Genomic DNA, 15000 nt, shown 5'->3' with positions numbered 1-15000 from the left:
TGTGAGACTTCAGGGTAAACGCCCACTGCTGTCATTGGCTGTGAGACTTCAGTGTAAATGCCCACTGCTGTGATTGGCTGCTGTAAGACTTCAGGGTAGACGCCCACTGCTGTGATTGGCTGTGAGACTACAGTGCAAACGCCGACTGCTGTGATTGGCTGTGAGACTTCAGGGTAAACGGCCACTGCTGTGATTGGCTGTGAAACTTCAGTGTAAACGCCCACTGCTGTGATTGGCTGTGAGACTGCTGTGTAAACGCCCACTGCTGTGATTGGCTGTGAGACTGCTGTGTAAACACACACTGCTGTGATTGGCTGTGAGACTGCTGTGTAAACGCACACTGCTGTGATTGGCTGACATGTTTGCATATGAAATTAGTATTACAAGTGGAACTCTCTCAGAAACTTTTAGCACGCTTTTACTGTTACAGCTCTCGAGATTAACGAATCGTGAAAAGTATTGATTATAGCATTATATGTAGATCTATTCCCACCACATGAAAGGTTGCAGTGATGAACATTGGGCAGATGAAAGAGTCTGTTAATCACTTTCTGTATATAATTTAATCACAGTTTAAATACGATTATTTTCATCCTACTAAGAAAAACGATGTGAAGTTGATTGTTTAGTCACTGGCTCGATTTGCTGATGCATAAACAGTATTGAACGACTTTGAGAGATAATCTGTCTGAACTTGAACAATTACACATCAGAAATCACCGATCACAGATCAGGCATTAGAGTAAACGTGATTACTTGCATGTTTGTGGCGTTTGCTGGAAGATCCATATCGTAAAAGTCTGTTTGCAAAGTCTGCGCCGAAATTGCAACTGATTTACCAAATAATCCACAGTGAAATGCACCGAATACAAACAAATAATGCACCGCTGAGACATTCACATTGTTGAAGAAAACAACATAATATTCTTCTGCACAGACGGTCTTTCACCATCCTCTGACGTCACGAGTCTCCACTTCTCAGATCCTGTCGTTTTCTGGCCTTGATTTCAATAAAAGCTGTTTTTTCAAGGAAGTTTTTAGTTTTGAAACTTACAAGTATTTTTAGTATGACGACCTCTTAACTGTCAAAAGATCACCCCTTTAAATATGTGTGCTGGAAAACAAGACAGAAATGCTGAGGAAGAACATGTTTTTTAGCAGTGTGAGGCACATCAGAACACACAAGAAGAGCTTGGAGCTTTAGACAGACAGACAGACAGGAGGGTTTATCCCAGGCTCGCTGGAGCGACGGGGATCAGGTTGTATTACAGCTCACAGGCCAGGGAAAGGTGCAGCGGGAGAGAGAGCGATTACACATGGATCCAGAGCCCAACACACACACGCTCCACCGGATCCTGACACTTTTACTTCAGTCCTGCACAAAACAGACTGCTTTGTCCTGATTGGTCTCCACTCGTACCTCATTTGCATACTGAATCATGATTGGTCTGTTCTTTCTCACATTTAGGGAACCGTACAGAAATCTGTCTTCATTGAGCTCAGTAACGACACTAGTGTCGTCTGTAGAGATGAAGAACTGAACTCGTTTCATACGTGATGAACTTTACTCAGTTATTGAACTGAACTGAATCAACACTGAACTGCATAATGACTCTATTGTCTTCTTTAGAGATGCTTTACAGCAATGTGTGTGTCTGTGTGTATGTGTGTGTGTGTGTGTGTGTGTGTGTGTGTGTGTTGGAACTGCTTCAGGCATGATCTGTATTCCTAATTTATATTTGTTAGATGTTCTCTACATCTTAAGGAAACACTGCAGGGTATATGAATTAATAAAACTGAAACAAATCACTAACGCATTAAAATATTTGCAGGCTTTGCAGAATCAGTGACATGGAAACACAATTCACTGACGCTAAACCTCAGCAGAGCTGAAGCATCTTAACCTGAATGCGATGAAATGTGTGGTTTAGTGGTTAAAGATCCAAAAGGCAGTAGTTTTGAACTCTTCAGATTCGTGTAAAAGGACTGATCCTGCTGGAAGAATGAATGTAAGTCACTTCGGATGAAAGCGTCTAGAAATGAATAAATGTACTTGCAGTTTTACTGGCTGGCTTTGTAAAGCAGACTTCAGTTCATCTGCTCTTTCTCTTGAGGATTCTTAGATTTGCTAAAAGCGTTCATGAATACGGGAATCCCGTCGTATCCCTGATCCATGACGTAATCTTCAGAAGAAGTGTGTGTGTGTGTGTGTGTGTGTGTGTGCGTGTGTGTGTGTGTGTGTGTGTGTGTGTGTGTGTGTGTGTGTGTGTGTGTGTCTCCCCTGAAGAGCGTCTGCGGTTGGGAATACGACCAGAACATTTGCTTTGAGCCTTTTTCTCACCACTTTTACATGTTTAGAACTAATTACTACTCAGCACACATATATAAACATTATTAACTGAGATACATATACTGGAGAAGCCATAACCCAGATACGGAGATCTCCAGAACATATGAAGCCATATCTCCAGATACGGAGATCTCCAGAACATATGAAGCCATATCTCCAGATACGGAGATCTCCAGAACATATGAAGCCATTTCTCCAGATACGGAGATCTCCAGAACATATGAAGCCATTTCTCCAGATACGGAGATCCAGAACATATGAAGCCATATCTCCAGATACGGAGATCTCCAGAACATATGAAGCCACAGATACGGAGATCTCCAGAACATATACTGGAGAAGCAAACCGACAGAAAAATGAAGTGAGTTTGTGCTTAAAACAAGAACAAATATCTGACAATGGGGTCAGAAATATAAATGATGTTCTACATAAAGAGTTCCGTCAGGCACTTTGTGTATCGAAACTTCCCATCATCTTATGGATTTATTTTTACTTAATTAATTGTGTTTTAATACATTTTTATTGGTTAAAATATGTGACGTAAACACATATTTCTCCTTATATAGAAGCGTTAAAGGCTTCTCAGCAGTGCTGTACAGTATTGGAGTAGATGTAATTACTTACTGTACTTCTGTTTCTTTCTGGCTACCACCAGTGCCAGGGCATTAGTTGCTGGATCGCAGGTGTTTGATCTAGGAGATGAGGCAGAAACCAGCACATCCAGTGCAAGTAGATGTTTATTTATCCGCTTTATTGATGATACCTTTCTGAAGGATATTGGTTTACTTGTGTGTGTGTGTGTGTGTGTGTGTGTGTGTGTGTGTGTGTGTGTGTGTGTGTGTGTGTGTGAGCTTAACTGAGACTTGAGAGTTTGTAGACGTTTAAGAGGCTGTTGTGTCGACCTATATTTATTGTGAAATTCAGTTTTATTTTGAGTTTAGAACGTAAACATGATTTCTCCTCTTACACATCAGTTGTTTATTGGGATGTCTCTGAGGTGTCGAGGACTAGTGCATCTTTGAGCCTACGTTCAGTATGAGTAAAATACTTGAGTACTGTTAAAATCAGATTCTCTAAGAGAATTGGTGACTTGTAACTTGTAACTCACTCATTTTCACTGTAAGGTGTCTGTTCTTTCACTCAAGTCTGGTTTTCAGGGACTCTTTACACCTCTGCTCCACAGAACTCACTGAATGTTGGTAAAGATTCAGGTTTTTGATTCAGTGAATGAGCTCGTGTTCTGTCCTTCTCTCCGCAGGGAAAGAGGAATCGGTCGCCACGTTCAAGGGGAACGAGTTCTTCTGCTACGATCTGTCCATGACCCCCATCCAGAGCAGCACAGACGAGATCACGCTGTCTTTCCGAACGCTCCAGCGCAACGGCCTGATGCTCCACACCGGGAAGTCTGCGGATTACGTGAACCTGTCTCTGAAGAGCGGCGCCGTGTGGCTCGTCATCAACCTGGGCTCCGGAGCCTTCGAGGCCCTCGTGGAGCCGGTCAACGGGAAGTTCAACGACAACGCTTGGCACGATGTTAAAGTCACGCGAAACCTGCGACAGGTAAGACGGACGCTCACTTTCTACAGACGTTTGTGTGGATATTGATCACCTACTGAAACACAAATCATGCTCTTCCTCAGTGTTTCTGTCTCGGTTTACAGCACTTGATTTGAAACCCTCTGGTGCTCTTCGTCATGTTTGACCGGACAATTTTAAACAAAATTTTAACAAAACCGAACATGACATTCTTCTGTCATGTTTGACTGACACATGAAGAGCACCAGAGGGTTAAATCAAGATTAATTTACTGGAGAAGAAGCAAATGACTGGAGATGTTGAGTCTTGCTTTCTGAAATACTGAGGAAGAACAGTTTGAGGTCAGGAATCACATGGGAGAGGGCGTGATCACACCGGGAACTATCATTGGCTGTTAATGTTTCCGGCGACGCCCACAATCCCTGGTGCTTCCCGACAGTGATTCCTGACAGGTCTGAGATCAGCGCTGTGTGTTTTCTTCTCGTTACGCTCGATCCGGACAGAATCAGACCCGTGCTTCAGCTTCAGGACTTCATTATGTGCACCTTAACTTAATGTTCTGTTCGGAGAAGAGGTGTCCATCTGAAATTGACTCAGACCTAATGAAGTCTGCGGTCCTCAGGGGACGGAACATGCCACTCTGGTTCTACAGGATAAAGTCCAGGATTTAATGATCGGACCTGATTAGACTGGAAAAGAACAGAAATGAACAAATAACAGCACTGAACACACTATAACGCTCTGCCAAGACTTATTCAACACAATGAGAAGTGTTTTATTATGGCAGAGCAAACACAACCTCCACTCTGATGACTCAGAGATCCACACACACACACACACACACACACACACACACACTGAATCTTCATGGAAGGAAACAGAAATGAGCTTCACATTTGTTCAGGTCTTTCTTCATATGGACGCTATTGTCCTAGTGGACTTCTATAAAACAAACTTCACTTTCTTCTGTTTGGGATTTGATGTGTCCTAAACGCAATCCTAAAATCATGCTTTAATATTTCCTGCATACTTCCACCAAATTACAGCTCAATTCAAAATAGCATACAATAAAAATATTGCGTTTAGCTGATATTTACCTTGATTTTCTCGGGGGGGGGGGGGGCGGATTATTGGAGTCTGTTTTACAACACTAAAACACTATTTCCGTTTCTACTTCAAAATGTCATATTTAATCCAGTGTGTCACTTGCTGTTTCTTTATAGTAATTAATTGTGGAATTTACTAACAATTCCTGAGTGAAATTCCTACATTAATTGTTTTGTAGCTCTAGCTTCAGAAATCTAATAGGGAAAAATTGTTGCTTGAGATATAATTTATGCTGTAGTGTTTATTAAAAGTTTAAAAGTTTGGTTTTGGAATGAGTAAAACAATAAATCCAAATATATAAACCATTAAAAAACGTATAAGTAACAAAATATGAAAAAATATTTACACACACACACACACACACACACACACACACACACACAGATTGAATAAAATGAAGAATGGATCAGTACGGCTCCAGTAATTGTCAGATAGTGGCTTAGAGATGCGATCGATTTCTCTCTCGCTCTCTCGCTCTCTCGTTCTCTCGCTCTCTCGCTCACTCTGTCTCTCGCTCTCTCGTTCTCTCGCTCTCTCGCTCACTCTGTCTCTCGCTCTCTCGCTCTCTCGCTCTCTCGCTCACTCTGTCTCTCGCTCTCTCGTTCTCTCGTTCTCTCGCACTGTCTCTTGCTCACTCTGTCTCTCGCTCTCTCGCTCTCTAGCTCTCTCGCTCTCTCGCTCACTCTGTCTCTCGCTCACTCGTTCTCTCGCTCTCTCGCTCTCTCGTTCTCTCGCTCTCTCGCTCACTCTGTCTCTCGCTCACTCGTTCTCTCGCTCTCTCGCTCACTCTGTCTCTCGCTCACTCTGTCTCTCGCTCACTCGTTCTCTCGCTCTCTCGCTCACTCTGTCTCTCGCTCTCTCGCTCTCTCGCTCACTCTGTCTCTCGCTCTCTCGTTCTCTCGCTCACTCTGTCTCTCGCTCACTCTGTCTCTCGCTCTCTCGTTCTCTCGCTCTCTCGCTCACTCTGTCTCTCGCTCACTCGTTCTCTCGCTCTCTCGCTCACTCTGTCTCTCGCTCTCTCGCTCACTGTCTCTCGCTCTCTCGCTCACTCTGTCTCTCGCTCACTCGTTCTCTCGCTCTCTCGCTCACTCTGTCTCTCCCTCTCTCGTTCTCTCGCTCTCTCGCTCACTCTGTCTCTCGTTCTCTCGCTCTCTCGTTCTCTCGCTCACTCTGTCTCTGCTCTGGTAATTGGAATTGGAATGAATGTCTTGTCACCTGTAATAAGAGTGATTGTAATTGGCTGCTGTGGCTGGGGGGCGTGTCCTCTGTGGTAATGCCTGTTGCTATTGGCTGACGGTGTGAATCCAGAGAGGAAACAAAAGGGAAAATCTTTTGTCCAAGACGGAACTCAATTACACACTCGAGTCTTTATTCCCCTTCCCAGAACACACGAGGAACAGTTTGGGTTCAGAATCACTCCTTTAGCTTGACAAAACTCCTTAAAAACCGTCCAATAAGAAACCAGCTTTTTGTTTCAAAGGATTTAATGGTGGATTGAAGCGTGATCACAAAATCATTAATGACTACAGTCACGATTAACTCTCGATGAGAATAGAGAGATGCGGAGAGGGTTGTGTCAGGATTTATGGGATAGAATATATCATTTACTTGCTATAAACACAATAAACGTTATTGGAAAGACCCATTGTGATAAAAACAAAACACATTTGTGTGTGTGTGTGTGTGTGTGTGTGTGTGTGTGTGTGTGTGTGTGTGTGTGTGTGTGTGTGTGTGTGTGTGTGTGTTTTAGAGGTGGCTGGTTTATTGATCTGATTCAGAAATACACTGACCTCACATTTACTCAAAGCTGTTCCTCCAGATAATCAATAGAGCAACTGTGACATTCACACACACACACACACACACACACACACACACACACACACACGTGTGTGTGTGTGTAAGTGTTTGTTCTGTGTGTAATATATAACAGTCAGAATGAGGGGAATAAATAAATGAAAATCGATGTAATAAATAATGAGCCGCACAGATAAAGCTCGCCAGCGCCGCCCAGTGGAGAGCAGTGAGAGTGCACTGATGTTTCTCCAGTGTGAGTGAACACAAACACCTTTGAGATGACGTGAAGATACTTTTACTAATTATTTCCGTAACACTTAAAGCCTTTATGTATAATGCATTACAAAAGTATATTAATGCATTAATTATGCCTTGTAATGAACCTTATCATGCACTGTATTGTCTCATAAATAACTGTAACTATATAATACTTATCTAATCATTGAACACATCTTTAGAAAGTATAATACATTAAAACACATGATAAACAACCAATTTCAGAATCTGCAAATATTATAATGCTAATATAATATACTCCGTTATAATGCATTTTAACTTTGGTTACAGTTATTTATGAAACGATATAATGCATTATAATATACATTATGAATACCTTTATAACGCATTATTCATAACGGCTTTAAGTGTCACCATTAATTCCATAGTGAAAAGCTGTGATCAAATAATCCATTATAATGTAAATGCCCTGTTTTACCCGATATTTACTGTGAATAAAAGTCTAAAACCTGTTTAAACAGCTGCGTTTTATGAGGTTAAAAATTAATGAAAGATAAATCATATCAGTATGCAGATTTCCTGGATCTATTATTCTCTGAGTGGCTTTGCGTAGGCTGTAAATGCACATTAAAGCTGATCTGAGTGTGTTTACGTCATCAAGACATCGAGGTGTAAACACCAGATCTCCTGCACAGTGTGTGTGTGTGTGTGTGTGTGTGTGTGTGTGTGTGTGTGTGTGTGGGTGTGTGTGTGTGTGTGTGTGTGTGTGAGGTGAGAGAAACGCTGCTGTCAGAGTCACGTCTGACTCACCACACACACCTGAGTGTGATATATATATAGATACATGTGTACAACGGTACAAACAATCACTTCCTGCTGTGTGTGTGTGTGTGTGTGTGTGTGTGTGTGTGTGGTGTGTGTGTGTGTGTGTGTGTGTGTGTGTGTGTGGTGTGTGTGTGTGTGTGTGTGTGTGTGTGTGTGTGTGTGTGTGTGTGTGTGTGTGTGTGTGTGTTTGTGTGTGTGTGTGTGAGGTGAGAGAAACGCTGCTGTCAGAGTCACGTCTGACTCACCACACACACCTGAGTGTGATATAGATACATGTGTACAACGGTACAAACAATCACTTCCTGCTGTGTGTGTGTGTGTGTGTGTGTGTTCATACTGATTCATCTTATTTGTTCTGCATGTTGTTGTTTTCTGCTAAATACCAGCGACCTCATGTAAATATGCGCTGTATGTCCTGCATACGCATGTCTCCACTGAGTCGACTCTGTGAAAAGCTAAGAAACAATTTTCACACAAGAATTGCTAGTAAATTATACAAATAATTACCAAGAAACAGCAAGTAACGCACTGAATTAAATGTGAAATTGTAAAGTATAAATGATTGATTATTTTATTTACAACTTTTTACAGTGTACGCGAAACACACAATCGTACGCACGGCTGTCCTGTAGAGAGTCTGATTGGACAGGAGTTTATCACACTCACTTACTTGGGTTACTTGGGTGTTGTTAGGGGGTTACTAGGGTGTTGTTAGGCGGTTACTATGGTGTTGTTAGGGGGTTACTAGGGTGTGGTTAGGGTGTTACCTAGGGTGTGGTTAGGGGATTACTAGGGTGTGGTTAGGGGGGTTACTAGGGTGTTGTTAGGGGGTTACTAGGGTGTTGTTATGGGGTTACTATGGTGTTGTTAGGGGGTTACTAGGGTGTGGTTAGGGTGTTACCTAGGGTGTGGTTAGGGGGTTACTAGGGTGTGGTTAGGGTGTTACTAGGGTGTTGTTAGGGGGTTACTAGGGTGTGGTTAGGGGGTTACTAGGGTGTTGTTAGGGGATTACTAGGATGTGGTTAGGGGGTTACTAGGGTGTTGTTAGGGAGTTACTAGGGTGTGGTTAGGGGGTTACTAGGGTGTTGTTATGGGGTTGTTAGGGGGTTACTAGGGTGTTGTTAGGGGGTTACTAGGGTATGGTTAGGGGGTTACTAGGGTGTGGTTAGGGTGTTTCTAGGGTGTTGTTAGGGGATTACTAGGGTGTTGTTAGGGGGTTACTAGGGTGTTGTTAGGGGATTACTAGGGTGTGGTTAGGGGGTTACTAGGGTGTTGTTAGGGGGTTGATAGGGTGTTGTTAAGGAGTTACTAGGGTGTTGTTAGGGGGTTACTAGGGTGTGGTTAGGGGGTTACTAGGGTGTTGTTAGGGCACTACTAGGGTGTTACTGAGGGGTTGCCAGGGCGTTGCTATGCAGCGTTTGGCTCTGGTTCCTCCCTCAATGTGCATCTGTAGCATTTTTTCAGGTGAAAATGGTGCGTCTGATCACTTAGTAAAGCAGCAGCAGCTCAACAACACACACGATCTGAGCAATTTTTCTCGTCTACAACACACACACACACACACACATACACAGGTCTGATCAGGTCTGACTGAACTGAGGCATGGGTCTGGATCTGAATCCGGTCTGGGCGATTCTTTCTAATCACAGCTAATCTTTTCTTCCAGGTTCAAGCTAGCGGCAGAAGGATGTCTTCTCATGTTTCTGAAACGTGTTGAAAGTTCAAATAAGATGTTTTCCTTTCCATGTTGTTCATACTGTTGTGTTTTTGCCTTCTTTCAGTCGTCAGCCACAGAAGATCGATTTCTTGCTCTACTTCAAAAACCAAGCTTGGCCAAATTTGCCAGTAACGAGCCCCGTCCGCAAACAGGCCACGCCCACTCACAGGACTAGCCAATCAGAACGACTGCTGTTCCTCTAGCCCCTCCCACTCGAGTCAGCCCCTCCCCCTAATCTTCCCACGTGGTTTCCTAACTTTTGTGTCTTCTTACTAACCAAACAGCTTCAGATTCTTCCAGTTTTACTTTTCATTTTGACCTGTTTGTGTTCCTTTGAAACAACTAACATCGTGTCATTCACGGAATGTGGGCCATCTGTTGTTTTCTTCAGAATTAACTTGCGTACTGACGTACTAACCATAATAACAATACTGTTGTCATGTTTTTCTTTTGGTTGACAAATCCTTCAATGAAGAGAAAGAATTCTGTAAATTTGGATCTTTATTCCTTTGGGCGAAAACAAAATCAGGAAAAGAAAGAGAGCCGGGCTGGTTTAACCTGTTAACTGTCACTCGCTCAGAAGATCTGAACATGAGTGTTTGCAATTCATGAAGGCTTTGGAAAATAAATGTGTAAAAAAACGTTATTTTATAGATATTTTCCGAAATAATTTGGCCTCTAAAATCACATACATCTAAAGTAAATATCACAAAAATGTAGCCGGCGAAAGGTTTTAAAGTACAGTTTCCATTGTAACGAAGTGTTCAATCTCAAAACAGTTTTCACAGGATGAATCCTGAGCGTTTAAGCTTTGGAACGACACCTGATCTGTGATAATCACCGACAGTTAACAGGCTACGACCGCTGCCTTTTTAAAAGACCTTTATTTACTTCACGATTTGTCATTATTCTATATATTTTCTTTCCCTTCCCTTGTTTTTTTTCCTAAAGCACTCAGGCATTGGACACGCTATGGTAAACAAACTGCATTATATGGTAGATATCATTCTAATTGTCTTCTACTTTGGTTTGCCCTGGATTTCCGTTTCCTATTTCTATTCTGTTTGCTTATACTGACTACACAAATTCCCATTGGTATCAAGGTAGCAATGAAACTACAGAGATTCACTCTTGTCTCATTCGATCATCCTTTTCACTTTGTTTTGTCCATCCTACGCCCTCCCTTCCCTTCAGGAACCAGATGTAGAGTTAAATATTGTATTCATTATGTTGAATTAGTTCATGAAGAACTTGCAGAGTAATAGTAAAGTCTCCAGTCTCCCGATGAAAGTTTGACTGTATGAGGTGCTGATGGATCCAGTGGCAGACAGTATGGATGAATATTAATATTAATATGAGATATTGAGCTGAGAAACTCCTCGTGGTTCTCAGCATCTCGATCCATCATCAGCAGGTTTGATACGCGGCTCAAGGTGATGATCCTCGTCTCTCCGACTGGATTTACTGGCGCTGGTTCAGAGTGGGTCGTAAAACACCCGGATTTATCCAGCGGATCCGAGAGCGTTCGAGTTCTGTTCTGTTCTGGTGTTTATTCACTGAGGTCCGGCTGAGCGATGGTTTCATTAGTGCACGTACCCATAGGGCAACTAACCTAATTATTAAACATGAACAATTCATTATTAGTGAAGCTCAGTCGCTATAGAACTTCCCAGGGAGATGTTATCGATGCCGGGAAGATTTACTCTGACATACAGGTGAGAAACGGACTGCAGATCTTCATCCCATCAGAACAATTATATCACGTATATGCTATTATAGGGTTTATTTGAATTGGCTTTTATTTTTATACTTTCAGTTTTCATTTTAATTTTATTTGAAGTTTTTGTCATTTTGTTGTGTGCTTTTGTAATTTTTTATTTAATTTTTTTGTCATTTTATATATATCAATTTATCTTTCATTTTTATTTCAGTTTTACTCTCCGTAATTTTAGTTCTTAAACATGTTTATTTCAGTTAGTTGCCAAGGAAACATTTCTAAATTTCATTTTCATTTTTAAGTGTAAGTTTTACATTTTAATGTAATGTAAATGTAATGTACATTTTTACATTTACATTTATTTCACTTTTACTATTAGTAATTTTAGTACTTCAACTTAGAATGAACAAGAGGAGTAGCTGGCCGCACACTGATCAACTCAAGACTTGAAGTCTACAAAAGCATATTTTTATTTTTCAAATTGCATTGTGCAAGTGCAAAGTGCATGTGGATTAAAAACAGACTGGACACCAGCAAACGTTTCAGCACATTGCTATCTTCAGTGCTCATTTAGCTAACAACATTCACCCTTTTAAAGTAAGTCAGCAATTAAGGATAAACAGCTGAATACAATCATCTCAATCTCAATTGTCTCAAGTAGAATTACAAACAGATATAAGTTTCAAATGAGCAGCTTCCAATGATAATACAGCATTGTAGACATACAGAAAGAGAGAATGTGTTTTACAAAAAACTTAAACATAATATTTTAATTTAATTTAATTTAATTTAATTAAAAAAAAATTTTTTTATTTTTTTTTGTCGTTAGGGATAAATTAGGGATAAAAGTAAACAATAACAAATATAACTGTACCCTAACCCTAACAAATGTCATGTAAATGTAAAATTTCAGTTTTACTATTAGTAATTTTAGGACTTAAACATGTTAGTTTCCATATACAGTACGCAAATATATTTAATCTTACTAATTTTAGCTCTTCAACTCAAGAGTGTTTATTTCAGTTAGTTGCCGGAGCAACATTTCTAATTTTCAGTTTTACATACAATATTCATATGTATATTTTAATGAACAGTTTTAAAAACGTGCGTTTTAAAGGTGTGTCTCAGAAAGGATGTCCTTTACTGCCTGTCACTGGACTCGTCAAACACTAGGCTCCGCCCCCTGCCCCGCCCAGCGCTGCATAGAATCAGGAGTTTTTCTAGAATGTAGGAACTGTGTTCATTAACATCAATACTAACTCAATAACGACACTCTAACACACTCTTACTTTGGTATTTGTGTATGTATATGTTGCCCAGCACATATACATATATGCATATTTATGAACCTACAGAGATGCATAAAGCCACGCCCCCAGTAATAGGGATAATTTGACATCAGTAAAGACCCTGCTTGTGAATAATAAAGGTGGCGAGGGCTAGCGTGATTGACAGGTCTCTGGCTCCTTCAGGATGATGTTATCAGCCCGGGCCGCTAGCATTAGTATGCAATTATACAGATCTAATGAACTCTGGCAGGGGTTCGGCGCCCTAGAATAACAATATTTCAGGCGAGCGATCGGGTTATTTGGCCCAATGCAGGCTGGGTAATTGTCATTCGGACAGTCCTAGATGACTGACAGCTCTCAGCGCAGATGAACGTTAGCATCGCTCATTGACACTCATCTGTGTGACGTTTCCGAGTCCTTTTGTGTGCATGCTTTCATCCGCTTGCAGCGAGAGGGAGTCTGCGATGCCCAGGCCGAACGAGTCTCGGCTTGCACGCAAACCTGTGGACTTCCAGTGCTCATTTTGTTGTGTCCCACCCTCAGATTTAACCCCTTAATCAACTAAATGCCCCTTTCTTGCCATCTGTGCCGTGATGTGACTCAGTTACGACTCCTCTCTGCCATCGGCTGCTGAGCGCGTTTGCTCAGACGTATGATTGTGTCCATTGGTTGAACATTCCCATTTTGACGCCATCTTCATTTGCTCATCCGACTGCATGGCTTCTTCCCCATGTTGTGATGGTTTTTGGATGGTTCATTTTCCTTCCTCTTAACCTCAAAACCCACCAAACGTGACAATTCAAACTCTTTGTGGAATCAAATCGCAAAGGATTTCACCGATTGACTGCTACTACTCTACTAAATGACTAAAACCCAAATTCTGTTACTAATCCGAATGAAACCTTTGTTGTAACTGTACTAACAACCATTTTTGTGTCTGACCTGCTGTTATTTACTAAAGTACTAACCTCCAACCCCACACATACGAGCGGCTCACGCAGTCCCTCCTCCTCCTCTTCCTCCTCCTGACCCCTCGATCTCACTAACTCACCCGAATCCTTTGGCTAGTTCAGTTCTGATCTCTCTCGACTCGCTCGCCGACTCCTCGGGTCGTTTCCCAGCTGCCAGCCACTCGTCGAAGGCCTCGTCGCTGGGCCGTCTCCCTTTGAGGGTTGATTCTGATCAATAATAAATGGGTTTTCATTGCAACGTGCAATTTCTCCTTTGTTTTTAATAGGTAAAGGTAAGTAATTGTCAGGAAAATAAGGACAACAGGCCAGATGGCTGACACTGAAGCATCTGGAGATCAGGTAAGGGCGATCACTGACTTTTAAGGACCGACATGATGCGCTTCGGTTCGGCTGAGCTTATTGCAGTCTCTTGTTGTTTGTGGTTTCGGGATTTACCAGTTCACCTCAAAAAACATTCTGTCATCATTTAAAGAGCACAAAAGAAGATGTCTCTGGGTTTTTTTTGTCTATGCAATGAAATTCAAAGTTTCCCAGACAGCAACATTGTGTCAGCCCAGATCCGGCCCACATCTGGACCATGTGGAATCCATGTGTACCGGATCCGGCCCACATCTGTACCGTGTGGAATCCATGTGTACCAGATCCGGCCCACATCTGGACCATGTGGAATACATGTGTACCAGAGCCGGTCCACATCTGGACTGTGTGGAATCCATGTGTAGCGGATGTGGGCCGGATTTGGACCGTGTGGAATCCATGTTTACCAGATCTGGCCCACATCTGGACCGTGTGGAATCCATGTGTACCAGATGTGGGCCGGATCTGGGCCGTGTGGAATCCATGTGTACCGGATGTGGGCCGGATCTGGACCGTGTGGAATACATGTGTAACAGATGTGGGACTATTTTGCTGTCTGGGTGATTGGACCTCAATCTTTTTTAAAACATCTTTTGTGTTCTACACAAGAAAGAAAGAGTCAAACGGGGTTTGAACGACATGAGGGCGAGAAAATTATGACAGAATGATCAGTTTTAGGGGAATATTTATGTATTTTGTTGTCATCTTAATAGTCAATCTTACACCAACTTACAGACTTCTTATCCTAGTGTGAGTGCATTGATGATGTCTTGCATTGTTGTATGTTTTCATCAGTGTGTTTAAATCAAAATCACGTAGTTATAATGATCTCTCTGTTTTGTCTCGTCTTTGGTACTGTTGACATTCAAAGAGCCTTCATTCATTGAGGAGTGCTGGTCCTTTCAGCAGTGAGTGTGTTTTACAGCGTCGGGTTATAGTTATAGTCTTTTGTGCGGTTTGAAGCCACATTGAATCTTGCCTGTGGATTTCGTTTGAGCTCCAATTGTGAGAGAGAAAGATCTGGGAAAAGAATCTGCTAAACTTGATTTAGATTCATTATGTGTATTGGATTCAGTTGTTTGAAAGTCAGTAGATGC

General features: G+C 41.8%; 1 protein-coding gene across 1 annotated transcript in view; it reads left to right on the top strand.

Moving 5' to 3' along the window:
- nrxn2b (neurexin 2b) overlaps positions 1 to 15000 on the top strand; it is a 558448-nt gene that overhangs the window by 299972 nt on the left and 243476 nt on the right. The window contains exons 4-5 of the mRNA XM_082161672.1: positions 3609 to 3910; positions 10521 to 10544. Of these exons, the coding sequence (XP_082017798.1) occupies positions 3609 to 3910; positions 10521 to 10544 (326 nt within the window). The remainder of the gene's footprint in view (positions 1 to 3608; positions 3911 to 10520; positions 10545 to 15000) is intronic.

This window comes from Leuciscus leuciscus (genome assembly GCF_965113295.1).
Source record: "Leuciscus leuciscus genome assembly, chromosome: 2".
NCBI classification, from domain to species: Eukaryota; Metazoa; Chordata; class Actinopteri; order Cypriniformes; family Leuciscidae; genus Leuciscus; species Leuciscus leuciscus.
This window is presented reverse-complemented; position numbering and strand designations above follow the sequence as displayed.